Consider the following 27473-nt stretch of genomic DNA (forward strand, 5'->3'; position numbering starts at 1 on the left):
TGAGCCAGCTGGACTTTCCCTTGCCAAGGGCCAATGGCAACTGAGTCTACAGTTGGCACCTTTCTTACTAGATGGAATCTGGACTAGGGGTAGGTATTCTTAAGCAAGAAAGATAGGTTGAGTCAGGGATTGTCTTTCTGGCTGTAAATATGAGACAATTATTTATTTATAGTACCATCTTAAATTAGCAGAAGGGTTGTGCCTTTGTGAAGGGGAGAAGTGTTTACAGAGAAATGTGAAACAGCTGAGAAGGAAGAGTGATGGGCAGTTCTATGAAGGGCAAGAAGAGGATTAGTTTTAGACCTACCGGTAGAACGGAGCAGCAATGGTAAAAGACACAAGGTGAGCCACACTTTTCAAAACTCACTCTTGGATCAGTTACACCCACTCTTCTCCCCTCTCTCCCCCTCTTAGGATCCTCCCTTCAAAATGTGATTTAGACCTAACGCCTTTAACTGTATTCCTCTTCCTGAAAACGTCCAGCTATCGTTTTGATGTATTAGGCCCAACGTCTTTAATTGTATTCCTCTTCCTGGAAATGTCCAGTTATCTTTTTGTTGTAATCCGCTTAGAACTGCAAGGTACAGGCGGAATAGAAGTCATTAATGTAATGTAATGTAACATATTTGGGAAAGGAACAGGAGTGGTGGATCTCAGCCACCGTTGGCTAGAAATGAACAGATGTGGAGGACTAGCCAGAAAAAAAAATGTCCAAATTGCAGGAATGAATATCTCATTAGTTGGGTCTGACAGGGATGTTTAATTACACAGCATGGACTACTTTGTTGTCCTATTTTACTACTGGTTATGTGTAAATATATGTAATTCCTGGTGCCATGGTTCATTTTGCTTTAATGGTAATTAATTTTATATGAGTTTCTTTGAAAAGGAAGGTGTGCTCATTTTATACAGCATCATTGAGTAAGATTGTGATAAAATGTGAAACATCAGAGACAGTGAAATGCCAATAACCCAAACCCCCTACCCTCAGATTCCAATCCAGATTTCTGTTGATCAAAATTTAGAAGGGACCATGTACAGAAACTGTCAAATTTAGGCCATTAGTTACTGATCTACATCCCATGTTTGTGTGCTGTTTTACTGCATTAAAAACTTACTTGCAGATTAGTAAATCCCACCATACATGTTTTTGGTTTTGTAGGGATCAGAACATCACATTCTTGGCTGTGGCAGCACAAAGGATAGTGGGTCCAGATTGGGCCACTATCCTTTACTGGAGCTTGTGATTTTCCAAAAGTACCATCTATCTCCCTGTCTCCATTCCCTGTACAAAATAAGTTAACTTGAGTTCCCTTCACTCACACAAATCAAGGTATTCCTTATGTTCAGTAGAAATAATAATAATAATTTTTATTCTTATATACCGCCATACCCAGCGAGTTCTAGGCGGTTTACATTAACTAGATTAGGATCCGCATAGACATGTAGATTTACAACAAATTTATCGGATTTACAACAAATTTAGCCAAACTTGGCAGATGAAAATGGAAAATTTACAACAAATTTAGCCAAACTTGGCAGATGAAGAGGGAAGAATTACAACAAATTTATCGGATTTACAACAGATTTGGCCAGACTTGGTAGATGAAGAAGGAAGTGGGTAGAAGAAGCAGGGGGGGATAGGAGCTATCATGAAGGAGGAGAAGAGCCGGGTAAGGGGCCCTGAGATTATCTGAAGGGTTGGTTAAGGGTCTTGTTTGCTGAAAAGGTAGGTTTTGAGTGATTTTCTGAAGTCGAGGTAGGTGGGGGGGGGGGAGAGGGGAGGGGGAAGAAATACAGCTCCATGGTACCAGCAGGCCCCCAGTGGTAGTTGTATAGCACTACTTACTAGAGGCCTGACATTGCTATTTTAAAAAATTGAACTCCTGGAATAAGAGTAACTGTCACTTAGTAGACATAAGGATGTAGAGCAGGGGGTGTCAAAGTCCCTCCTCGAGGGCCGCAATCCAGACGGGTTTACAGGATTTCCCCCATGAATATGCAAGAGATCTATCTGCATGCACTGCTTCCATTTGATGCTAATAGATCTCATGCATATTCATGGGGAAATCCTGAAAGCCTTTCTGGATTGCGGCCCTCCAGGAGGAACTTTGACACCCCTGATGTAGAGGGTTGGAGGTTCCAGGCACAGACACTTTTTTAAAAGAAAGGATTGGGAAGTATAAGGTCCAGAGGAATCCCATTTTATTCAGACAGATGGAGCAGGCACAGACAACCTGGAATCTGGTTAGATTCTGACTTGTAGTACAGATTGCAAATTACAGCCTTAGGACACTCATATTTAAAACTTAAAATGATGGGTTAATTTTGTCCATATTCACCCAGCACTGATCTAGTGACAGTTACTCACACACTGGTATAATCTAATTTAAACTACTTGACATCATTAGCTATTTAGTCTTGCCACAAAAATTGCTTTGGTGGGTACAACTGTGGCCAGAATAGGAAAGTTGCAAGTGTGTCCTGTTTCATCCTTGAGAGAATCATTGCATGTGTGTAAGTGAGCTAACGTATTAATTTAAAATGATTATGTTGACATTTACATCATTAAATGGATATGTTCCCATGTGTTATCAACGCATGTGTCACTAAGGGCACATTTTAACACAGTTAACATGCACACTATTTTTTTTAATGTTTGTCTTCTTTGGCTGCTCTCACTGAAAAGTCTGGAATAAGATGCTTTGCATTTGCTAAGGACATCCATCTGTTAGCCAAATTAGGAGTAGAGAAAGCAAACAAACAATAAAAAACCCAAATTAGTGTATGGATTTATACAGATCCACACATTAATTTGAATTGTTGACTGTAGTAGAATGGTTTAACAATATTTGTTTGAATTAAGTTCACTAGAAAAAAGAATCTGGACAAGTTGAAGAAACGAGCCTTTAGATATATTACCAACAATAGATGCTACAATGATTGTGAATGTAATGGAAAATCTAGATATTTTGGTGGAAGCTGGAGGTGATTTTGCAGGCATCCTCAATAGATCAAGTGTCTTTTTCTGGTTATGGCATTCACAAACCATGCACATTTATTTTTAGAAAATCTTAGCACAGAAATGCACAATTTTGACAAAGACTGACCTCTGCTATTTATTCAAGGATCTTCTGAAGCAGTGATACATAAGACTACTCGCTCTTTTACAAATTTCACAATGAAGGAGCACCAACATAAGATTTTACCAGGTAACAGTGCGGTGCTTATGAACTATTTTGGCTAGTCTGCCCTGCAACAGAAAAAGGAAGCAAGTGACTATATTTACTGAAGCATTTGCTTCTTTTTGCCATTGCAGGGCAGTAGCATGATTCCCAAGGCTTGGTCTCATACTACAATTTTGTTTTTTGTATATACCCCTGATTTTGGCCCTTACTTATGCAAATGAGGTCTCACAATGAGTGCCTGCATCTCTTATGGGCTGTCCTTGTTGCAGTCTTTAGGATTATCTCGTATATTAGAGCCCTACCAAACCAGTCCAAGTGCATGAGAAACTACCTACCCGCATACGCTTATAGAGCAGACCTTGCTCTACAGATGCACAATGCAGCTTGTAGCAGTCCAGTGTTGTAACAAAGCAATACTTAAGTACATAAGTAGTCGCCTCCGCTGGGGCAGACCAGAGGTCCATCCTGCCCAGCGGTCTGCTCACGTGGCGGCCCATCAGGCATATTGCCTGAGCAGCGGTCCCTGACTAATTTTATACCTACCTCTACACTTATCTCTAAACCTTCCACTGCTCTTATCTGTACCCCTCAATCCCTTTGTCCTCCAGGAACCTATCCAGGTCTTCCTTGAAACCCTGTACTGTGCTATTTCCTATCACGGCTTCCGGAAGGGTGTTCCATGTGTCCACCACCCTCTGTGTGAAAAAGAATTTCCTTGCATTTGTTCTAAACCTGTCCCCCTTCAATTTCATCGAGTGACCCCTTGTTCTTGTGGTTTCTTTCAAATTGAAAAATCTGTCCTTGTCAACCTTTTCGATGCCCCTCAGGATCTTGAAGGTCTCTATCATATCTCCTCTGAGTCTCCGCTTTTCCAGGGAGAACAGCCCCAGCTTCTTCAGTCTGTCAGCGTATATAAGGTTTTCCATACCCTTAATCAGTTTAGTTGCTCTTCTCTGGACTCCCTCAAGCATTGCCATGTCCTTTTTGAGGTACGGTGACCAGTACTGTACACAGTATTCCAAATGCGGGCGCACCATAGCCCAGTACAGTGGCAGGATGACTTCCTTCGTTCTGGTCGAGATACCCTTCTTAATGATACCTAACATTTGGTTTGCTTTCCTCGAGGCTGTGGCGCACTGTGCCGACGCCTTCAATGTCGTGTCTACCATCACTCCCAGGTCTCTTTCCAGCTTACTGACCCCTAGCATTGATCCCCCCATTTTGTAAGTGAACATCGGGTTCCTTCTCCCTATATGCATGACCTTGCATTTCCCTACGTTGAAGCTCATTTGCCACTTTTTCGCCCATTCTTCCAGTGTCGTAAGATCCCTTTGGAGATCCTCGCAATCTACCGTGGTTTCAACCTTGCTGAATAGTTTGGTGTCATCTGCGAATTTGATGACCTCACATTTTGTTCCCGCCTCCAGGTCGTCAATGAATATGTTAAACAGGAGCGGTCCCAGCACTGACCCTTGAGGAACCCCGCTCGTGACCCCTTGCCAGTCCGAGTAGTGGCCCTTTACACCAACCCTCTGCTTCCTGTCTGCCAGCCAGTTTTTGATCCATCGGTGGACCTCCCCTCGCACCCCGTGATTCCATAGCTTCTTGAGCAACCGCTCATGTGGTACCTTATCGAAGGCTTTCTGGAAGTCTAGGTAAATTATGTCTATGGGTTCACCTTTGTCCACCTGGCTATTTACCCCCTCAAAGAGTACAACAAGTTTGTGAGGCACGACCTACCCTTGCAGAACCCATGCTGGCTCGACCTTAACTGTCCATTTTTTTCGATATGATCAAAGATGCTGTCCTTAATCAGCGCCTCCATCATCTTTCCTGGGACCGATGTGAGGCTCACTGGCCTATAGTTTCCAGGGTCGCCCCTTGAACCCTTCTTGAAGATGGGCGTGACATTAGCTATTTTCCAGTCCTCCGGGATCTCTCCAGTTTTTAGGGATAGGTTGCATATTTGCTGAAGTGTCTCTGCTATTTCATTCCTTAATTCCTTGAGCACCCTTGGGTGAATGCCGTCCGGACCTGGCGACTTGTCGCTCTTTAGCTTGTCTATCTGCCTGAGGACATCCTCCTGGCTCACCTCTAGTTGGACCAGCTTGCTATCTTGATCTCCATTTTCTATTTCCTCTGGTTCCGGAATGTTGGATGTGTCCTCCCTCGTGAAGACCGACGTAAAGAAGTCATTTAACTTGTCAGCTATTTCTTTTTCCTCCCTCACTACTCCCTTTCTATCCCCATCATCCATCATCATACTTGAATCACTTTGATCCCCTTAAAGCAGTGGTGTCAAACTCGCGGTCCAGGAGCCACATGTGGCCCACCAGGTACTATTTTGAGGCCTTCGGTATATTTATCATAATCACAAAAGTAAATAAAACTGTTTCTTGATCATATGTCTCTTTAGCTATAAATTACAATATTATTATTAATAATAATAATAAGTTTATATACTGCAATACCGTGAAGTTCTATGCGGTTTACAAAAGATTACAAGAGGTACAAATGAGTGACCTAAAGAGAGAAGAGAGTGAGAAATAGGTCAAGAAAATTGTTGTTGAGAGTGGAGTGCGGGTCAGTTGTCTAGGTACTTCAGGAATAGGTATGTTTTTAGTCACTTCCTGAATTCCTCGTAAGTGGAGGGCGAGAGCAATTGTTTTAGGTCTTTGCCCCATAATGCTGCTTGATGTGTGAGAAGGTGTTCGTAGTGTTTTTTTTAATTTGCAACCTCTGACTGGGAGGGAAACGAAGTTCAGGTGTGAGATTATCTTGTGTTTGTTGGTGGAGAAGGTGAAAAGGTCTGTTATGTATTTAGGGACTAGACCATATAGTACTTTGAAGCAGATGCAGGCGAACTTAAACTTTACGCGTGCTTCTGTCGGTAGCCAGTGCAACTGCCGGTAATAAGGAGTTACGTGATCAAACTTCTTTAATCCGAAGATAAGTCTGACTGCTGCATTTTGCACAAGCTGCAGACGTCGCATATTCTTTTGGGAAGTTGCTAAATAGACGATGTTGCAGTAGTCGAGTTGACTTAGTACGAGGGATTGTACCAGGATTCTGAATGCTGACGTATCAAAATATGACTTAACGGATCTCAGTTTCCAGAGAGTGAAAAAACCCCTTCTGATTAAGGAGTCCACCTGGTCTTTCATGGTTAGGCACTGATCTAGAGTTACACCCAGTATCTTCATGGTGGACTGAATAGGGCAACTAAGATCGTTGATGCTTAATGGGGTTTTGGTGTCAAACGGGTGAGGGGAAGCAATGAAGAATTTCGTTTTTTCTGAATTAAGTTTGAGCTTGAAGTCTGTCATCCATTGTTCCATCACGTTTATTGCTTCTGTTGTCTTGGGAATGGTTTCCGAGATAGTTAGCAAATGGGATGATAAGCATAAAGTCATCTGCGTAAATGAATAGTTTTATCCCTAGCTGGGTCAATTGCATGCCCAGTGAGGACATGTAGACATTGAAAAGCAATGGGGATAGCGGTGACCCTTATTAAGACTTAGCCAAAAGGAAAGATTTATAAACTTTAGAGTTTTACCTCATGCAAAATTGTCATTTCTTTAATAAGACATTAACTATTTTTTCTGAGGCCCTCTAAGTACCTACAAATCCAAAATGTGGCCCTGCAAAGGGTTTGAGTTTGAGACCACTGCCTTAAAGGGAATCCACCTCAGCTCTCCCAAAGGCAGGGATTCACAGCAGGAAAATACTACATAAATCTTTACATTAATTCATAAACTCTAAATTAAACCTGCCCAATCTAACACAACAGAGTACAGGTTGGGCAGGAGGAACTGGTTATGGTAGGATTCAAACAGTGCACCATCTATCACCATGTTCATCTTATAAGAACATAAGCATTGCCTCTGCCGGGTCAGACCAGGGGTCCATCATGCCCAGCAATCCGCTCCCACGGCGGCCCCCCAGGTCCATGACCTGTAAGTGATCCTTTACCTAAACCTTTTATTCCCTAATCATTTAATATTTTGTATAGTAACCCTCTATCTATACCCTTCAATCCCCTTCTCCTTCAGGAAATCATCCAAACCCTTTTTGAAACCCAATATCGTACTCTGTCCTACCACCTCTGGAAGCACATTCCAGGTGTTCATCACCCTCTGAGTGAAGAACTTCCTAGCATTTGTTCTGAATCTGTCTCCTTTCAATTTTTCTGAATGCCCTCTTGGTTTTGTTTTCCCCGCTAGTCTGAAGAATCTGTCCCTCTCCACCTTCTCTATGCCTTTCATGATCTTATAAGTCTCTATCATGTCCCCTCTAAGTCTCCTCTTTTCCAGGGAAAAGAGCCCTAGCTTCTCTAGCCTTTCAGCATATGAAAGGTTTTCCATGCCTTTTATCATCCTTGTTGCTCTTTTCTGGACCCTCTCGAGCATCGCCATATCCTTCTTAAGGTATGGCGACCAATATTGGATGCAGTACTCCAGATGCGGGCGCACCATCGCCCAATACAGTGGCAGGATAACTTCCTTCGCTCTGGTAGTGATACCTTTATTGATAATACCCAACATTCTGTTCGCCTTCTTTGAGGCCGCTGCGCATTGTGCCACCGCCTTTATTGTTTTATCCACCAAAACCCCCAAGTCCTTTTCTAGGTTGCCTTCCCCAAGTACCATCCCTCCCATTGTATAGTTATACATCGGGTTCCCTTTCCCTATGTGCAAGACTTTACATTTCTCTACATTGAAGCTCATCTGCCATTTATTTGCCCACTCACTCAGTTTGGTCAGGTCCCTTTGTAGTTCTTTACATTCCTCAACAGTTCTAACCCTACTTGGGGGAGATGATGGCAACTAAAGAGTACAGCTTACCTATGCCTTTATCCACTCTAATTCCAGCTGTTGGATAATCCCACTACACCAGGCCTTCTCAGCCCAGCCCCCTTGAGTTTTCAGGATATCTACAATGAATATGCATGAGATAGATTTGCATACATATTCATTGTGAATATCCAGAAACTTGATGGGACTTAGTGTGCCCCAAGGACTGGATTAAGAAGGCCTGTACTACACTTATCGAGGCCCTGATTGCCTGTTGCATGAGAAGATTTTGTGGACTTCCACCGGCCCTCCAAAACAAGAGCCCTGGTGAATTCTGACTTATAGGCTCCTCCCACTATGCTGCCTCCAGTGCTTGTAAATTAATGGAGGACGTTCTTCCCTCGGAAAAGTTTCACCCACATCAAATCACCCCTTCATCCTCTGGAAGCTCACTTTATTCCAGGTCCCATTTCCTGGTGGAGCTCCCCAACCTCCCTGGCTGGCAGAAGCCATTTGAAGAGTGTCCAAATCTAAGAAAAGACTGGTTCTCCTATGCAGTTGCAAGAATCTACGATGGTATCCATTTTCATGCTGAACTGTCCCTTAGACTGCACAGGAAACAATGACTCCTGCCTTGGGAACCTCCTTTTCCTGTTACTGACTGCTGCAGGGAATTTCTTTCATGCTCCCTGAGGTTTGTTACTGCTACTCTAAGCAGCTGTGGCAAAACTTGCATCTACTGGAGCTCCTCTAGTGGCCTCCACACAGAAAAAAAATGCTTCTTCATGATCTGGAAGAGAAACCATCTGCATGCTGCACCACAGTTCCTTATAAATGTCAAAATGTACAGCGCTGCGTACGTCTTTCAGCGTCATGTAAGTGATAAGTAGAAATAGAAGTAGTACTGGTAACTTCTAGTACACATAAGTGATGCTGACTTACCTCATGGCTTCCTACATCTGTTTCCTTTACTTTAGTTTTTCCCCTCTGAACTTTATTACTGCCAAGAAAAGAAAATTGAAACCCAATTCCTCCATTCTCCATTTCCTTCCTCTCTCACTTTGTTTGTTTTTTTAAATTTTTCTTTCAGGAGAGTTTGAGTGGGAAAAAAGGAATACAAACCTGTACTCTTCTGGGAATCAGTTTTTAATGCTGAAAGGCAGCAGCCTACCAGTCAGGAGCATGGCCCTCTCCTCATCCACTCTGTTGTGTTCCATTGGGAAGGAAATTCACACTCAGAAGTCCAGTCTAAACCAGTGCTACCTGATTCAGCGAAAAATATTTCGATTCGATTGGCCCTATTGAATCAATTTTTCAATTCGATTTCAATGACAAAGCTTTTTAAGTTTAAATATTTTATTTAACAAAGGCAATATGAATTCAGGTGTCAGAAGACTGCCTTCAGCTGTTGGGTCCCTCTGCTATCTCTGTATTGTTCCTCTCTTCTTCTCCCCATTTTGCTGTCCTCCACCAAGTCCATCCCTCCCCTCTCCATCATCTCCCCCAAGTCCATCTCTTCCTCCCCCTCCCCCTTAATTTTGTTGTAAAATTTGTTACTGGTGGCGGTAGCAAAATCTAGCAATCCACTGAGCTCTCCTGCCGCTCCTCATGGCATCTTCTCTCTACTGCGGCCCATCCTTAGTGACAACTCCCTGTTTCCCCTGGGGCGACCGCAATGGAGTGAAGACGCCTGGACTAGCAGTAGGGTAGCTGTGAATTACATTCACTACCGCCGCTTGGCAACAACTTTTGCATCGAATTAAAGGTAGATGTGGGACGGAGAATTAGATATGCGTTGTTGGGGGAGAAGGGTGACGGGATTGATTCTGGGAATGAGTAACCAGTAAAAAATAAAAGGCAAAAGAAAAGAAGCCAGGGAGATGCGAGTTCAACTTTCTGCCGATCAGTTCACACAGGCCTGCTCAGGTGTTCCCTTTATCAAAGTCCTTTTTTCTGATTAACTTCCGGTTTCACAAAACAGGAAGTTACATTAGATGGAAGGACTCCAGCAGAGGGAAAGCCCGAATGGGCCTCTGCAAAATAGATTGGCGGCAAGGGGCTGATGCTACTGCTCATGAATCAGCAAGTCCGTTTTTTTCTGGAAACAAATAGATTCAAATCAATTTACCTGAAGTGAATCAGTGAATCGAGTCAAATAAGGAATCGGGCACCTCCAGTCTCTCTGCTACTGCAGAGGCTGTTCATCTACCATTTACTGTAGAGAATGGTGGAAAACCTGCAGGTCCTATATATATGCATGGGGCAGATCTGCACTCCTATCATCTTCATTACATGCATATCTCTTTCATGCCATTCTAATTCATTGAGCGATCGAGGACTTGGACGCTGGCCTACCACATTGAGGCGCCACAGTGAACAAAAAAGTGATCAGACAGCTTGAACTCAATAGTCCTTTCCAAATAAAGGAGCAAGACCCTCCGGACACTGGAGCATGTGCTCATAAAAGTTGTGAACACCTAGCATATATAATCAGGAAGGGACATAACAGAACTGACATTCCAGTAGGGAGCAGGTGGGGTTGTGGACACGGGCGTCTCTCGCTTGAGAGGGAAGAAACACTAGCTGACGTTCCAGTGGGATTGCGGCATATACGCAGGCATGCGCTGATCACAGCAACAAAAGCCTGCCGGTTTGGGGGAGGCTTGAAATGGTGGCAGGACTAATCAGAGGGAGAGTGGTAGGACATCACAAGGGAGGAATGGTAGACTACAAAGCCTTGGTTTATATTTGAGTTACCATTTTCCCCTAAAAAGTGGGACAAAAATGGTACCCTGGTTTATATTCGAATATATACGGTACTTGTTTATTTATAATCCACTTTGAATTTAAAGCGGAGAACAAAAAAAGAGTAAAATTAAAATACACAGTACTGACTACACATATACAAAGGCTATCAACACAAACAACATACCATTCTAAAAGCATCATATAACAGACCTAAGTAAGACTTTAACGCAGCCACATAACCACATCACTATAAAACAATTTCATCTCGGGTATTTCATTTGATAAAATAGATGATGTTTCAATAGTTCTCATTTAGTTCCTCTTCACTCCTGAATTCCCCTCCCCTGTTCCTTCTCTATTCTCATGTACTGCTACTGAATTCTTCTCATTCTGACTATCCTTTCCCTCATTTATTCAATTTCTTACTCCATTTTTGAATTTTATAAGCAACCCAATTGACTTTATGTATACTGTGTATATATATGTAGGCTATCAAATGTAACTAACCTTGTGGGCCTAACCCTATACAGTGTTCTTCAACTACTGGTCCATGGACCAGTGCCGGTCCACAGAAATTTCCTGCCGGTCCACAGGACCAGCACGTGCATCAGGCCCAAAACAGTGTTCTTCAACCATCGGTCCACGGTGTGATCAATGCGGCGTTATCTTCAAGCCAGCTCCCTCTTCCTAAATGATTCAGTGCACAAAGCCATGGGCAGTGGCTCCTACAGGCATCCTGCGCCTGAACCGAAAGCCTTCTCTCTGACGTTGCAACGTCAGAGGGAAGGCTTCCAGATGAGGCACAGGACGTGCAAGGTGCAATTAGTACTATTATGGGGGTGGGGTCTGGCCCATGACTTAGCCTAGTGTTCTTCAACCGCCGGTCCACAGAATAATTATTTTATTTCTGCCGGTCCATAGGTGTAAAAAGGTTGAAAAACACTGCTATACAGAACATGTACAACCTGCAAGTTTTCCACCGTTCTTCAGTAAATGATAGACACACTGAGCTGCAACTGTGTATGAATAACCTTGAGATATGTCACAACATGCAGTTTTGTTTCACCACGCTTGCTCCTTTCATACTCAGGTAAATTAATGAACACCCCTCAGGTCTCCCAAATTTTGGCGCTTATCCCACATCTGTGCACAAACTAATTAGTTAGTGAGCTGTTAATAATTGTTTATTGGCACTCATTTGAAGTTATACATGGATCTACCTGCCCTGTCCTCTATCCTAACAGAGTTTCACCTACATTTTGGAGTACATAACTCAAATAATGGCATGGCCACAGGAAAGGCATAGGTGGGTCAGGGTCACTCCCAGAAATTAAGCAGAATGTTAAAAATAGGGTCATTTATGCACCCAACTACCATTAGCTGTGTGCCAGTATTTACACCAAGGGCTCCTTTTACATTAGGGCCTTAACGCCAGGGCTGTGAAGTCGGTAGATAAATGTTCCGACTCCGACTCCTCAGTTTTTTGTACTTCTGACTCCGACTCCGCGTGAAACAAGATCTTCATCCGCGTAAAAAGATGTTGTGCGTATGGTGGGAGAGCTTGGTTGGATGAATTTTTCGAGTCTACACCAGGTGATTTCTACGAACGAGGTATTGAAAACCTTGTTGAACATTGGAAATAAGTTGTAAACAACAAGGGAGAATATATTTATAAGTATTGGTGTTCTGAATTGTGCGTTGCGTGCCATATAGTGAAGCACGTGTTCATTTTGCGGTTACGTGAGGCACTGCATGCATTGGTCTTTATTCTTACAGTAGAGAAGTCATTAATTATAACTTTTTGTGAATTGGGACATTTAAACTTGCTTTTTTTTTAATTCCAATCTAAATTTAGTCGGAGTCGGTGCATTGTATGGCAACTCCGACTCCAGGTACCCGAAATTTCCTCCGACTCCTCGACTCCGACTCCACAGCTCTGCTTAACGCGCGGAATAGCGCACGCTAAATTGCCATGCGCGCGCTAGACCTTAATGCCAGCATTGAGCTGGCGTTAGTTCTAGAAGCGTAACGCGGGTTTAGCATGCGCTAAAAACGCTAGTGCACTTTAGTAAAAGAAGCCCCAAGTTTCAGCAGTGAAGTTGGTATGCCAAAATTAGGGGCAAAATCTATGCAGCTAAACTAGTATTCTGTAAAGAGTGCTCCACATAGCGAGCACATGCAAAATACTAGTTTAGAATGAATCTTCCTGGTGCCTACCTTTGGGTGCCATTTATAGAGCTCTCCCCATCACCAGAAACAAAAATTAAGGTTTTAATGTATTATAAACTAGACTTTAAGCCCGTTACATTAACAGGTGCTAGAGATGTCTGTCTGGGTTTTTTTCTTTGTCTCTCTCTCCTTGGACGCTGTCTGTCTGTCATTCGTTCTGTCTGTGTCTCTCCCTGGCCCCCTGCCTACCTGTATTTCTCTGTTGCGCCATGCCTGCCTGTATTTCCGTGGCCCCCTTCTGTGTCCCCCCCTTCCCAGAGCAAAGCATGATTGTTTTGAGCCCCCCCAGCACACCCCTTTCCCTCTCCCCTTATTGTGCCATGCCTGCATGCTCCGTGGCCCCCTTCTGTTCCCCCCACCGATGATTGCTGTCTGCCCCCAGCACACCCCTCCCCCAAAGCAGCCCCCTTTCCCTCTCCCCTGTTCTACCATGCCTGCGTGCTCCGTGACCCCCTTTCCCCCAAAGCAGCCCCCTTTCCCTCTCCCCCTGGTCCCCTGTTGTGCAATGCCTGCCTTCTCCATGGCCCCCTTTTGTTTCCACCCCCCCTCCCATTCTTTCTTCTCTCCATCTGGAGCTGGTCCTTTCGGCCCAGATCGTCGTGCAGCAGGCCCGGCATCCTGCCCCGGTACTGCTCGCTGTCGGGAAGGTGGAGAGCGGCCTTGCTCGCCGTCAGGAAGGTGGAGAGCAGCCTGCAAGGTTCGCTACAGCAGCTGGCGAACCTCAGCAGGCCGGTTTGAAGGGGAGCGGGAGGGAGGAGTCGCTGGCACATGCGCCTCCAGCTAGTGCAGGCGCCGTGAGGACTGCCACAGAAGCACACCTCACGGCACCAGGAATCACGCAGTTTCAACAGCGCATGCGCGCTTAGGGTTTTATATATAGAGATTGTTTCCTCAGACACAAACCAATAGTCCAAATATAGTCCATTTATGTGAAAAAAAAAATTACATAAATTCAAACATGCAAATTTTCAAACTGCTTATATGGACCCATAACACACAAAAAAAAGAAAAAACAGCCATTCTCAACGTGTTGGAAATAAATCGTTAATCACATTTTCCCAGAGGTGGTCACGAATTACCTTCAGTGCTGCTGAAACAGAAATTTCTTTGTCAAATGTGCAGGGACAACAAAAATAAAACGACAAGGCCTATTTACAGATTTAAAGACAGTAAACGTGGAGTCCGTGTAGGCGCACGTAAACTTGGGTGCAATGCAGGAGTCTAGAAAAACCTTTACAGGCACTGGTAATAATACCCTTTTCTGGCCACGCAAGGCCTATTGCGAACTGCGAGTCTGGACGAGCTTGCTCTTAGGGGGATTCCCCTTCCTCCGGATAGGCCTGGCCAGCCTGAACAAGAAACAAAATCAACTGATCGAAGGTCCTCTCTCTCATCAAACCTTGTTCTCAATCCCCACCTTCAAACTTGTCTCTGAGAGGCTATCGACTGCGGTTACCATTCACACAACTTGCCTTCCGCCTGCCCCCAGAGCTGTTTTTTATCACGTTCCGTCCCCCCCGACGCATTTTTTTCCTCTCTTTAACCGCCTCCCGTGACGCAATTTCCTTTTCCGGCGGGGCGGGACACGCCACGGGAAAGCTTGTTGGGTCGTCGCAGGCAACCTGCGTGAATTGCTACCGCCGCCGGCAACCTTAAAACATAAGTTCGAAGGTAGGACTTGGGGGGGTCTTGTTTGAAAAGGAGGGAGAGATGCCGGGCGGGGAGAGCGAAAGGGAGGGAGGCATGCCAGACCGCGGGGGATGGGGGTCTCGGGTCAGGGGGTCCTTTGGATGCGTATGAAGAGAGGCGCTCGGCGTGTGAAGGTAGAGGTAGCCAAGGGGTAGGGAACTCCGGTCCTCGAGAGCGGTATCCAGTCGGGTTTTCAGGATTTCCTCAATGAATATGCATGAGATCTATGTGCATGCACTGCTTTCAGTGCATATTCATTGGGGAAATCCTGAAAACCCGACTGGAATACGGCTCTCGAGGACCGGAGTTCCCTACCCCTGAGGTAGCCAAATGCGGGGGGCTTGGTATCTCTGGGGTTTTTGAGGGGCTGCGTGGGGGCCAGTTTTATAACACTCGGATTTCATTTATCTGCCTTCTGGGGGGAAATAAGTGCCACTTCTCCTAACTTGATGTCATTGTGGCTTTCCTTCTTGGCATTGATCTGGTCCCCCTTTTGGACTCTCCGTTTCTATGGACCTCACTGATCTTTATCATGGGGTTACTGCATTTTTGTTTCATTTTCTGTTTGCAGTTGTCTGTTCAACCATAGGAAAATTATCGTGTCACATAAAAAGATTACAAAATTTCTGGGTTTTGTTTCTTTACAGTGTGCTAGGCTGTGCCACTTCAGATTGACAGGTGACCCAGTCTGTGAATGGAGGTTTTTGACCATGTCTTGCTTTTTGCATTTTTTTTGTTTTGTTTTAAATGCACTGTTGTACTGTGTTTTTCTGTTTGAAAACAACACTACACCTGGAATGATTTAGTAGAAATTAGCAGGAAGCTGTTTCTAGCTTGAAACTGGGAAGGTTGGAAGCTAACCTTTTGGTCTAATCTTACTGTGGGTTTAGCACCTTGTGATTTTTTTTGGTTGTTTTTTTTCCATAAATTCATCTACATTTTCATTGGAGTTTTTATTTGAAAATTCTTACAAAATATTGCAGTTAAACATAAAAGGAAATAAAGTTGTTCCCTGATGTAGGGTGTTTCCTGTTTAGGAAGTAAACTTGCTGTGTAAAAATTTGGGGTAGTCCCTAGCTACGAAAATAAGCACCAACTGGGAAGCAGAAATTACTGTAACTTTCGAAAGGTAGGACTAATAGGTTAGTGATGGCTCTTCATTTGTGCTGTTTTAATAAACTCATATTCGGAAGTGGTGCTTTGTTAGGGCACTCAATTGATTGTCTAGGAATACAATGAGACAGAGAAAAAAAAAGAGTAAGGAGGATGTTGTTGGTCATTTGCAAGGATTCCACTGAATTAAACCGGAACATTAGTTTTCTGAGATAGTGTCACTAAAACCAATGCTGACAGCTTATCGGGACCTAGTGGTTAGAGCAACAAGCAGAGAACCATAGATGAAATTCTACTGATGTTCTTTCCGACCTTAGATAAATCATTTTAATTTATGTTTCTCTTTTGCCTTAAAGAGCAAGGGTCAAGATGGTTTACAATTCTAATATACATACACCCAATAAAAATTTAAATGTTGTAATGTTATGTGTGAAGTTTTCCTTGGTTCCTTTTCAGATGGTTTCCATTCAGTAACAAAAAGCCTAAGAAAAATCTAGTCTTCAACTCCAGCCTCCTATATGCTCACTAGCTTTCAAGTCCTGAACTAACAATGAGAAGACATGAGCTAAATAAATAATAAACATACTTCAACCTTCTGAGGTGCTGTTGCTTTATATTATGTGGAATCCAATGATCTGAATGAAGCACAGTTTTGGAAACGATGCTCAATTTTACTAAGGGCTCCTTTTACTAAGCTGCGTTAGGGCATTAATGCGTGGAATAGCGGGCGCTAGACCTTAACGCCAGCATTGAGCTGGCGTTAGTTCTAGCCTTGTAGCGCACAGTAATATCCTGCGTGCGCTAAAAATGCTAGCGCACCTTAGTAAAAGGAGCCCTAAACTGAAATGAGCGCCAAAGATTAAGGAGATACCCTGAAGAGGACAAAATTTATTTAAAATGATGTCACAGTTTATGTTTAGAGATAATAAACCATTAAATTATACCGTATTTGTAAAAATTCTGTATGATTAGAAGATACCATATGAACTCTACTCTTCACGAAATGTCAACAGGTCTGCATCTCCCTTTTGCTTTAAGTAACATGTTTTAAATACAGTATTAGTGTATATTGATAATTTTTTGCTAAATTTTCAATTTGTATACATCTAATACTACCCTTTCGCCCCCCTTGCTACTTGCACTTCTGAATCCTTGTCTATAACTTCAGGCTGTTTACTTACTTGGATTTGTTCATATTAAGTTATCATGTATCTGACGCTGACCTTGTCTTGCTCCTAGCTATTTTACGTCTTTTAGTTAATTTTTTGTTAACCACATTGAACTTCATGGTGTATCGTGGTATACAAATAAAAGTTTATATTTTGCATGAGTATTTCTTTGGCAAAATAACCCATACTTTTTTGTTTCTTGCTATTTCTCAGAGATGATAGATAAATTCCACCTAAAATAGTCAAGCATGATGCCCAGAGAATTTCTTTAAATATGTATCTACATCTGTTACTGAAAATTTATATAAATTTGAGCAGAAAGATATATGAAAATATATAGGAGTAGAAGAAAATAATTTAATTCAAATCATTGAGACAAGATCAATCTTAAAGAGCACTATATGAGATGGAAACTACACTAAATAAGGTACAAGCTGTCAATAATCTTACAGTCTCCTTGGTTTTAATACGAGACTAGGTTCATAAATAGATCAGTTGGATATAAGAACAAGAAAATACCTCCAGGTCCATGATATATTCTGTAAGAACCACTATGTTTGGTTGTTTATGAGATTCTTGATATATCGCCTTTCTGTGGTACAATCAAAAGAAGTTATCCAAATGAAATCAGGAAATGTCCCAATGAAAAGTCCAATCCAGTCAAAGGAGAAGGGACAGAAGGATGCTGGCACTCTTAATGTACAGGTACACATCTTGCCATAACCCCTGGTGAGGCCTCTAAAACACTCCCAAAACCTACTGTACCCATCAATCACCCCAATAGCCCTTTTCCTATAGGTGTCACCTGTATGGCAGTATAGTGGGTTTTTTTTGTGGGCTCACCCTTTCCACCACAAGTGTACTAGTTAGGGTGGCAAATGGGCTTGGTTCTCCTACTCTGTAGTCTACTGCACTGCCCACCAGGCTACTCCAGAGCCCTGCTTGCAGCTCTGCTAGTACTGGCCATAGTATCTGCTGCAGTTGTCATAGAGACAGATATGTATTTTTAATTGCCTCTTCCATAAAAGTATACAAAATGGCTATCATTCCCCTCAAGCTTTGCTTTTGTGACCAGGAAATTGATATTTTGAATTTTTTTGCAGGCGATTGGTGCCTACTGAACTAATAAGGGCCCCTTAGAGAAACTTCAAGAACTTTCTAGAACTTTTCATCAGTATAACTATAGAGATCTTAAGCCCACTGGTTCAGTTCAGTTCCAACTGTCTTAAGTGGTAATATATCAGTCTGCATTATTTTAGGTGGCATCCAGAGGCTGCAAACATCCGACAGATGCATTTCACTATGTATTTGGCCAAATTATCAAGACGAGGGAAAAAGTACTCCATAGGAGCATCTGCTAAGGCATATTTCGACATGCCTGTTGGGATCAAGACAAACTTTGGGCACCTCTCTTCACATGCAAGCACTCCCCTCCCCCCCACAAAAAAAACCCCAAACAAACTCTGGAAGGTAAGACAATTTTATTTCCCACTAGGATGGTGGAATTTTCTGCTATAAAATTTCTTAGAATGTTTAATTTTTGTAAGTATTTAAATTTTAAAATTTTCAATGTTATTGAAAATATATGTGACATATGTTGTGAGAATCTCGTGTATATTAGTCATAGGTGAAATAAATTGTTTTCATTAGCACAATTTCATTTTATTCCACAGGATGGTACAGAGGAGAAAAGAAGTTTGCTGCCCCAAGAATTTGGCGGAAACCTACTGACCACTCAAGCAACTGCTATGTCTGCATGATGGACCTTTTCAAACGTCGAACTGGCAAACATGCAATCATATATCTGGACATTGCCCTAAGCTCCTCATACCTACTTCCCCAGAGAGAGAGCCGCGGTCTTCAGAAGAGAGCAGCAAGTTAGAGTGAGGGAGACATAGATCCAGTTTACAATATTAGTGGTGCAGCCGATGAGAGAAACCAAAAAGACCTCAATGACTTGATAAGAGATCTTGGTCTCTCCAAGTCCAATGCCGAGCTTTTCCCATCTAGGCTCAAGCGGTGGAACTTGTTGGATGAAAGTGTGCAAGTCACAGATAGAGGAAGTGTCACCAAGCTTTTTCCACCTTCTTCCCATCAAGATGGGCTTTGCTTTTGCCACAATGTGACCAATCTGTTTGAGGCAATTGGATTTGCCTTTAACCCAAAAAAGTGGCATTTCTTCATTGACAGTTCATCCAGGAACCTGAAAGCCATGCTGCTCCATGATGAGAACAAGTACTCATCTGCTCATTAAGTGCACCTCACAGAGTATTATGATAGCATCAAGACCTTACTAGGTCTTGAAGTACGATGAGTAAGGCTGGGAGGCCTTCAGAGACTTCATAATGGTGGCATTCTTTATCTCCAAGGCGGTTTTACCAAATGTCTCTACTCTCTCTGCCTTTGCGACAGCAGGGACACAAAGACATACTACCAAGGGTGGGACTGGCCACAGCGAACCGAGTTCTCTATGGGGAGAAACAATGTCAAATGGGAACCACTGGTGGACCTCCAGAAGGTGCTGATACCACCACTGCACATCAAATTGGGCCTAATCAAACAATTTGTCAGCTCTAGATAAGGAGTCAGCAGCCTTCAAGTAACTTCAACATCTTCCCTAATTTGTCTGAGGCAAAGGTCAAAACTGGTGTCTTCATCGGACCGCAGATGAAGAAGATAATGGAGTGTAAGGAATTTCCCAAGAAGCTAACTAGGAAGGAGAAAGTGGCTTGGAACAGCTTTGTCACAGTGGTTTGGGGCTTCCCGGACAATCACAAGGCCGAGAACAACGTGAAGTTGGTTGAGAATCTGGTGAAGAATTACAGTAAAATGGGCTGTTGGATGTCTCTCAAAGTCCATGTCCTTGATGTTCATCTTGAGACATTCGAAGAGAACATGGGAGTATACTCAAAGGAGCAATGCAAGTGCTTCCACCAGGATATACTGGACTTCAAACGCTGCTACCAAGGACAATATAATGAGAATATGAAGGGAAACTACAATATAATCAGAAATCTTGAAAAACTACTCACTTCTTATGTGGTCATCTTTGTATAATTTCCATAAAAATACTTGTTAATTGTGATTTCATATATGTTGCTTTTTATAAATTTATAAGAATGAAAAGAAAAAAATTCACCCCTTGTTTTATTAAGGTACGCTAACCAATTTAGAACGCGCTAAACGCTAACGTGCTAGTCAGCGCACCTTAGTAAAACAGGGCCTCAGTGTTTTTACGTTTTAAATAGGTAAATTGCAAAGTTTTATGGAAATAACACATTTTCTAAACTTTTTAGACATGAGCAATTAGGAAATTAAACTTACTGCCCAGGAACAAAAATTGTGTTAATAGTGTTATTTGAAAAGGAACGGACAGCATAATTAAGAATATCACAATGTCTTTGTATGGGTTTGTGGTGTGATTCACCTTGAAAATTATGTCCTGTTCTGGTGATCCCTTCTCTAGAAGGATAGAACTCAAAAATGTTCAGAGAAGGACAACAAAAATAACCAAATTGAACAGAGTAACTTCTTATGGAAAAAAAAAGGCAGTTTAGGACCGTTCAGCTGGCAAAGGAGATGGCACTGAGAGAGGTTATGATAGAATGTTAAGTCATGAGTGGGGCAGAATGGTTAGAGGACAGGACTTTTGACCTTCAAACAATATTAAAATAAGAGACTGCTCCTTTTAATCTAGCAACCAGTAGAGCGAAAACAAATAGTGAAAAGTAGTTAGTGTGTTTTTTGTTGTTTTCATGAAGCTTGTGAAATCTGTTACCAGGAGGTGGTGTCAAAACTGACTGGGCAAGGTTCAAAAGACTTTGGACAAGTTCCTGGAGGAAACTTCTATAAAATATTATTAGCCAGGTAGATGGGGAAAGCCAGTGCTTATCACTAGAAAATGAGTTATAAGACATAGATCTACTTTTTTGGGGATCTGTGGGTCACTCTTGACCTGGACTTGATGGATCTTGGTTTCACGTGGCATGGCTTATCTTTAATTTCTATGTAAAAAGCAATACTGTATTTAATAGTGTCGTATGTTCCTTCATCCGCTTGTTTATCATCATTCTTGACATGTTTTAAAATCTATTGGATATGATATAAAAATTAGCCATACTAGCATTTTTGTGATTATGGTCAGACAGAAACTATTTAACCCCTTGTTATATTAATTTACTTTTACTATACTTAATAAAGCTGATATGTGTAGGGAGATATTGTAATGTTCTGTATGAGTGTACCTTACGGTGATTTGATTTCTGTAATGAATAATTGTGTGCAGAGTTTACCTCTCACCATCTACTAGAAAGATAAGGGCAAGCAATTCTTGACTGTGCAAGTGTCTTAGATTTTTATCTCAAGATAAAATTTGATACATTGTAGAACATAGTGCTTAAATTTTAATGAAAGATTGCCATGTAGAATAGCATTGTTTGAGTGTGTTTGTGTTTTTAAATGCAAAAAAGTAGGCACTGCCTAAAAGAGAAATCACTTCAAAATGAATTAAAGCAGCACTTTGTTCCATGGTATTCTGTTGTGTTTTATTAATCATGGGCTCCTTTTACTAAATGGCACTAGAGGTTTTAATGCAGGCCAGCAAGGTAAATGCTCAGATACTCATAGAATTCCTATATTGGACTATTTACCTTGCCGGACTGCACTAAAAACCTCTAGCTCAGTTTAGTAAAACCCAGTACTTAAATTGAAATTGTTGCTTTAGTGAGAAAAGATTTTGGGGTCCTTTTACTAAGGCGCGCTAGCTGTTTTAGTGCACGCTAATACATCCATAGACTATAATGGATGTGTTAGCGTTTAGCGCGCCTTACTAAAAAGACCCCTTTGTGCACTATGATATATAATATGATATATATATGATATGTAATATATATCATAACTTCCCCATTTGCTATTTAACATCTCCTTTCCATATTCTGCAGTTGCACTATGAAGTTAAAAAATATATATATAAAACTAATTTAAAAGAAGTTTGGTCCACCAGTCTGCACAGCATACTATACACATTCAGTTTAAAAGAACAATGAAATCCCCCCTTTTATTAAACCGCAATAGGGGTTATTAGTTCAGGGAGTCACACTGAATGCTTCTTACTGCTTCCGACGTTCAGAGTTCCTATGCGTGCCGGGAGCAGCGCGGAGCATTCAGCATGGCTCCCTGAACTAATAACCACTATCACGGTTTAGTAAAAGGGTAGAAGTGTCCAAAAAAAGTAATTAAAAATGAAACCAAAAAGTCTCAATTGCATGTCCTTGGACCCTTTGTCATAGTAAACCCAAATTAGCTCAATTTTTGTGTGTGTGTGTTTCACTGGTACCGTACCATGCTCAGCTTAGATTTAGAGCCTCTTTTAAAAAGCTGTGGTAGCAATGTTGCCATGATAAATACACAGAAGTCCATTCAATTCCTATGGACTTTAGTGTATTTACTATGGCAGCATCACCACCATGGCTTTGTAAAAGGGACCCTTAGGCCCGGATTCTGTATAGGATGCCCAACCCCTCCTGCTGGACTCCCCCAACGAACTTCCCACCACTACCGAAGATCGCTGGCAGGAGGGTGCCCAACCCCTCCTGCCGGCCCCCTCCCAACGAAACCCCCCCTCTGGGTTCACCTTGAAAGTTGGCCGGCCGGCAGGCCTGCCTCTGTCAAAATGAGGCCTCTGTCTGACCTATCCCAGAGGAGCCTAAGGTATGATTGCCCCTCTCTAGCCCATCCCAGAGGAGCCTAAGGCCTGATTGGCCCAGACACCTAAGGCCCTTCCTATGGTCGGGGCTTAGGCACATGGGCCAACCGGATTCCGCAGCTGATTTGTTTCAGTTTGCCATTGCTGCCATCCTCAGCTGCTCACACAGGGTCCAATTGCTCTGCGGGATCCAAAATGCTTTGGTTATACAGTATGGCTGTTGAGCGCATGGCGCTATCATGTAAAACCTATTTGGATGGAGTGGTCTCCACCCTTCTAAGATGTAGGAAAAAGGCAACTATAGCAGCATATGCAAAAGCCTGGAAGTGCTTCCAAACTTGGTGTGCTGAGAGGAGTGAGGACCCAAGCTCAGCACCAGTTTCTGTGGTTCTCACTTTCCTGCAGGAAGATTTGGAAAAAGCCTAGGCGGTTGGCTCCCTAAAGTTCAGATTACAGGGCTCTCCTGGTTTGGGCCTAGGATTAATAAGAGCACCATAGCTGCACATCCAGATGTGGCCAGGTTTTTGAAAGGCGCGTTGCGTTGTGCCTCTGCCCTCTGATGTGACAGCCTTTTCTGGCATGGAGTCTTAATCTAGTCCTCTGGGTACTATGAACCTCTGGAGCAAGCTTCTCTGATGGACCTCACCATCAAGACAGTGTTTTTAGTGGCAATTACCTCTACCTGATGAGTGTCGGAACTTCAGGCTTTGTCATGCATAGATCTATTCCTCAGAATTTCAGATTCAAGTGTAGTCTTATGCGCAGTCCCATCTTTCTTACCGAAAGTGGTTTCCAGCTTCCACATCAAACATTCTTGAAGCCCCTCTGTCAGATGCTCATTTGCCTGTTTACTTTCTCAAAGATGCTGGGAATTCCATACATCTTGTTTCTTTGCTTTATACCGCCTTGACAAGGAGAGAGGACACGATTGCCGCATTGAAGGAGCTAGGGGATCCATAAAATCTCCCATACGTTTAGTGCAGGTTGCATTCAAGTTGGTGACTTGTTTGTTTTTCACCTTATGTTTTGTAAATGGTTAAATTTTGTTTATTTGTTATATGTTTAATGTTTTGAGCAAAACAGACTTTCTGAAGGAGTGTGTGGCGCAGTGGTTGAAGCTACAGCCTCAGCACCCTGGGGTTGTGGGTTCAAACCGCGCGCTGCTCCTTGTGATCCTGGGCAAGTCACTTAATCCTCCATAGCCCCAGGTACGTTAGCTAGATTGTGAGCCCACCGGGACAGACAGGGAAAATGCTTGAGTACCTGATTGTAAAACCACTTAGATAACCTTAATAGGCGGTATATAAAATCCTAATAAAACTTGAAACTTGAAAAACTTGTGTGTCCCCGTACCTTTCCATATTCTGTTTCCTTTCCAGGGTTTACCAGCCTCTTTGGTACAAACTGAGACATTGGAGTACAGCCCAGAAAAATGGGAAGTGGAGCAAAACACTGCTAATGAAGTTCCCTACAAGAATTCTCGCGAGAAGGAATTGACTGCTCCACAGGTTCAGGAGTGGAGTGTAAGAAGATTACAGAGGTAAGAACCTAATCTTTCAGACAATTGTATGTGAAATCAGAAAGGTACATAAAAATGGTCAAATTTATAAAGGAAACTCCCACAACACTAGACTAAGTCAGACCTAAATCTAATGGAAAATCTATGGTAAGACTTATTTGCAGTCTACAAATGGTTCCCAGCGAACCTGAAAGAGCTTGAGTATTCTACCAAGAAAAATGGGCAATAAATGCACAATTCTGCTATGCAAAACTGGTAGAAGCTTAATCCTAAACAACTCAACTGTTATTATTACAAAGGCATATGCAATCAAAAGAACAAGATGGCGGCGGCGTGACCAGTCAGAATCAGATCTCCATCTTACCTTGCTATTTTCTGCTGGAAATACTTTTTCTGAGAGGATTTTGAAAATGCCCCATACTAAACGCAAGGGCGTTCTCCAGATGGACACTTCTATGCCTAGGCAATCGTTGATGGACCGATTTCTGATGAGATCGCCGATTATTACAAGAGGAGGGGGGACTCTGGCTGCTGTGGCTTTGTCAGAAGGAGCCACTGGAGCCTTGGGTCTTGAAATATCTTTGTCCCCCCTGCAGCTCGATCACTGCCAAATCCAGCGCAGGATGACATGGGACGTGAGAGTGCCGAGGTTGTGATGAGCCCAGTGTTAACATGTCGAGGGGGTTCCCGTGCAGACCAGGATGCCGAGTTAACATCAGAAGGAGCAGAGGGATTCGGCTCCTCGGCAGTGACTCTGGAAAATATTTGGAAGGCAATGCAGAGAATGGAAATCACGGTGACAAAATCAGCCAAAGATTTATCTAAAATTGTAAGTAAATTGGATGATTTATCCACATTCAGTACAAAAATTTAAACTTGAAACTAATACAAAATTTGAACAAGTTAATAAAGATATTTCTTCTAATCTTGAAAACCCTCTAAACCAGTGGTTCCCAACTCTGTCCTGGAGGACCACCAGGCCAATCGGGTTTTAAGGCTATGGAGCAGATTTGCAAGCCTATCACTTCCATAATATGCAAATCTCTCTCATGCATATTCATTAGGGCTAGCCTGAAAACCCGATTGGCCTGGTGGTCCTCCAGGACAGGATTGGGAACTACTGCTCTAGACAAACAATTGGATAAATCACAAGAACTAGATTTAAATAATATAACTGGAATTCTTGAAAATTCCCAGGTAGAAATTCAATATCGAGGCACCATGATGGTATCATTGGTTTTAGAGCAGGATTTAAACATGATTATGAGAACTTTTTTCCATTTCTCCCAAAGTTTATTTTTGGGAAGAAAAAATCTGGATATTTCCTGATGTTACTAAATCCACCCAGGAACAGAAGAAGTTGTTTCTGAGTATGAGGGAAGAAAATAAAAATGAGAGCCACTTTTCTTCTAAGCTATCCCTGCAAATGCTTGGTTAGACATGCTGGAATTAAATATGTATATTTTGTTCTGGAACAGCTCCACAGCTTTCTAGATACAAAAAAGTTTACCTAAAGGGCTGCAATGAAAAAATTTAAACCGGTATTACCACATTAAGCCTGTTTCTTTAAGTTGATAAATTAACATTGTTTGAGACCTCCTTGTCATTTCTATCTTGTTCCTCAAAGGGTAAATTATGGTGGTCTAAGGAAGAGTTATATATGATATTTCTTTAATCATATACTGCATATTTAGTCTGAAGGTTGTATTATTTACTTGCTTAATGTCTATTTTGCAATATATGTATTTTGTTTCTTCTCATTATTTCTCTGATTTTCTGTAACAAGAGGATTCTTGTGTTTGTATTTGAAAAAAGCATAAATAATGGAAAAAAGTTTTAAAATAATTATCTTTCATGGTGAAAGTGGAGGAGTAGCCTAATTGGGTTTGATTCCCACTGCAGCTCCTTATGACTTAAGGCAAATCACTTAACCCTCCATTGTTCCAGGTACAAAAATTAAATAGCTATCCCCCCCTTTTACAAAACCACAATAGTGGTTTTTAGTGTAGGCCGGTGCGCTTAATGCTCTGCGCTGCTCCCGACACTCGTAGAGTTCCTATGAGCATCGGGAGCATTCAGTGCGCCGGCCTGCGCTAAAAACTGCTATTGCGGTTTTGTAAAAGGGGGGCTATGTAAACTGCTTTGATTGTAACTTCCCTTTCCTAGTATAGGTTGCATAGATATGTGAAATCAACTCCTACTTTAATGCATTTTAGAATTTTATTTTTCAGACTGGAAAATGTACAAGGGTGTGAAGACCTATGCAAGTTATTGCTTATTATTTTTATTGTGTCACAGTCATTTTGTGCTCTGAATTAAGTTTTGTCCATTGATTAGGAAGAGATTTTAGAAACCAAAAAGCTGCTTGTCATTTTATAAAATTTCTAGAGAAACACCTGAGGAGAATGTGTTGTGTTTGGACTCATGCTGTGTTTTCAATTTCGCTTATTAGGCTGTCTGCTCTGATTCATCTCCCTACACAATGGGTGCAGAAGCTTCAGATTCAAATTCCAGATCTTCTGGCAGAATTAACTTTGGTCACTACCGCATCATTTTACAATTATCTCAAGTTTGTTGAATGATTCTTTTGAAGCAACAGCACAATGAATTCTGGCTTATGGAGTCAGGAAAAAAACAGTTCAGCCTATTGGGATGAGCGTATTTTTTACTTGCTTACACAAGAATGTAGTGTCATAGACAAACAAACTCAGAAGCTGGTGAAAGTGCCGAAAGGCAGCATAGGACAGTATTTCCAAGACCGTTCTCCTATGGGACATACAAGAAGTATCTCGTCTAAAGGCAAGAAAATTCAGATTGGACTGAAGCTTTTGGACCAGCCGCATGCTCTCTTATTAGTGGATGAGAAGGACATTATAGAGATCGGTGAAAAACTAGCAGAATTGCTTCTGGCTATTACTAATTGTGAAGAAAGATACAGTCTATTTAAAAATAAAGGGCGATTAAGTAAAGGGCTTCAAATAGAAGTAGGTTCCCCAGTCAGAGTTCTACTGAGACCTGGAGATGAGCAGTTTCCTGGAATTGTGCGTTACAAAGGACCTCTGTTACAAGAAAGATCCCTGTCTGGGATGTGGTTTGGTGTGGAGTTGCTGGTAAGAATATTTTTTTTATTCTTTGCCCTCATTTTGAAATATCTGCCAAAGGCCATTACATTTGCATTAATGAAGTCCATGGATCTATGCCTACAAATGGTTGAATCAACACAAGTTTGACGCTGCTGTTTAGTACTACCATTGCAGATGCATCTTTCATAAGCACATGATTAAAATCAATCAGGTTAATATTCAAATGGTGCATTCTGTG

The 27473-nt window shown here is 42.2% G+C and overlaps 1 protein-coding gene across 6 annotated transcripts in view; it reads left to right on the forward strand.

The window, feature by feature from the left end:
• Positions 1–230: 230 nt before the first annotated feature.
• Positions 231–27473, forward strand: part of CYLD (CYLD lysine 63 deubiquitinase) — a 137449-nt gene continuing 110206 nt past the window's right edge. For 3 of the 6 annotated variants that reach the window (XM_033941995.1, XM_033941996.1, XM_033941990.1), the window contains exons 1-2: positions 14483–14629; positions 26605–27262. In XM_033941995.1, the coding sequence (XP_033797886.1) occupies positions 26756–27262 (507 nt within the window). In that variant the 5' untranslated portion in view covers positions 14483–14629; positions 26605–26755. Of the gene's footprint in view, positions 343–14482; positions 14630–24012; positions 24174–24813; positions 24982–26604; positions 27263–27473 lie in introns of those variants that run through there. The other 3 variants (XM_033941991.1, XM_033941993.1, XM_033941994.1) reach the window with 3 other exon arrangements.

The sequence above is a fragment of the Geotrypetes seraphini genome, chromosome 4 (assembly GCF_902459505.1).
Source record: "Geotrypetes seraphini chromosome 4, aGeoSer1.1, whole genome shotgun sequence".
NCBI lineage: Eukaryota > Metazoa > Chordata > Amphibia > Gymnophiona > Dermophiidae > Geotrypetes > Geotrypetes seraphini.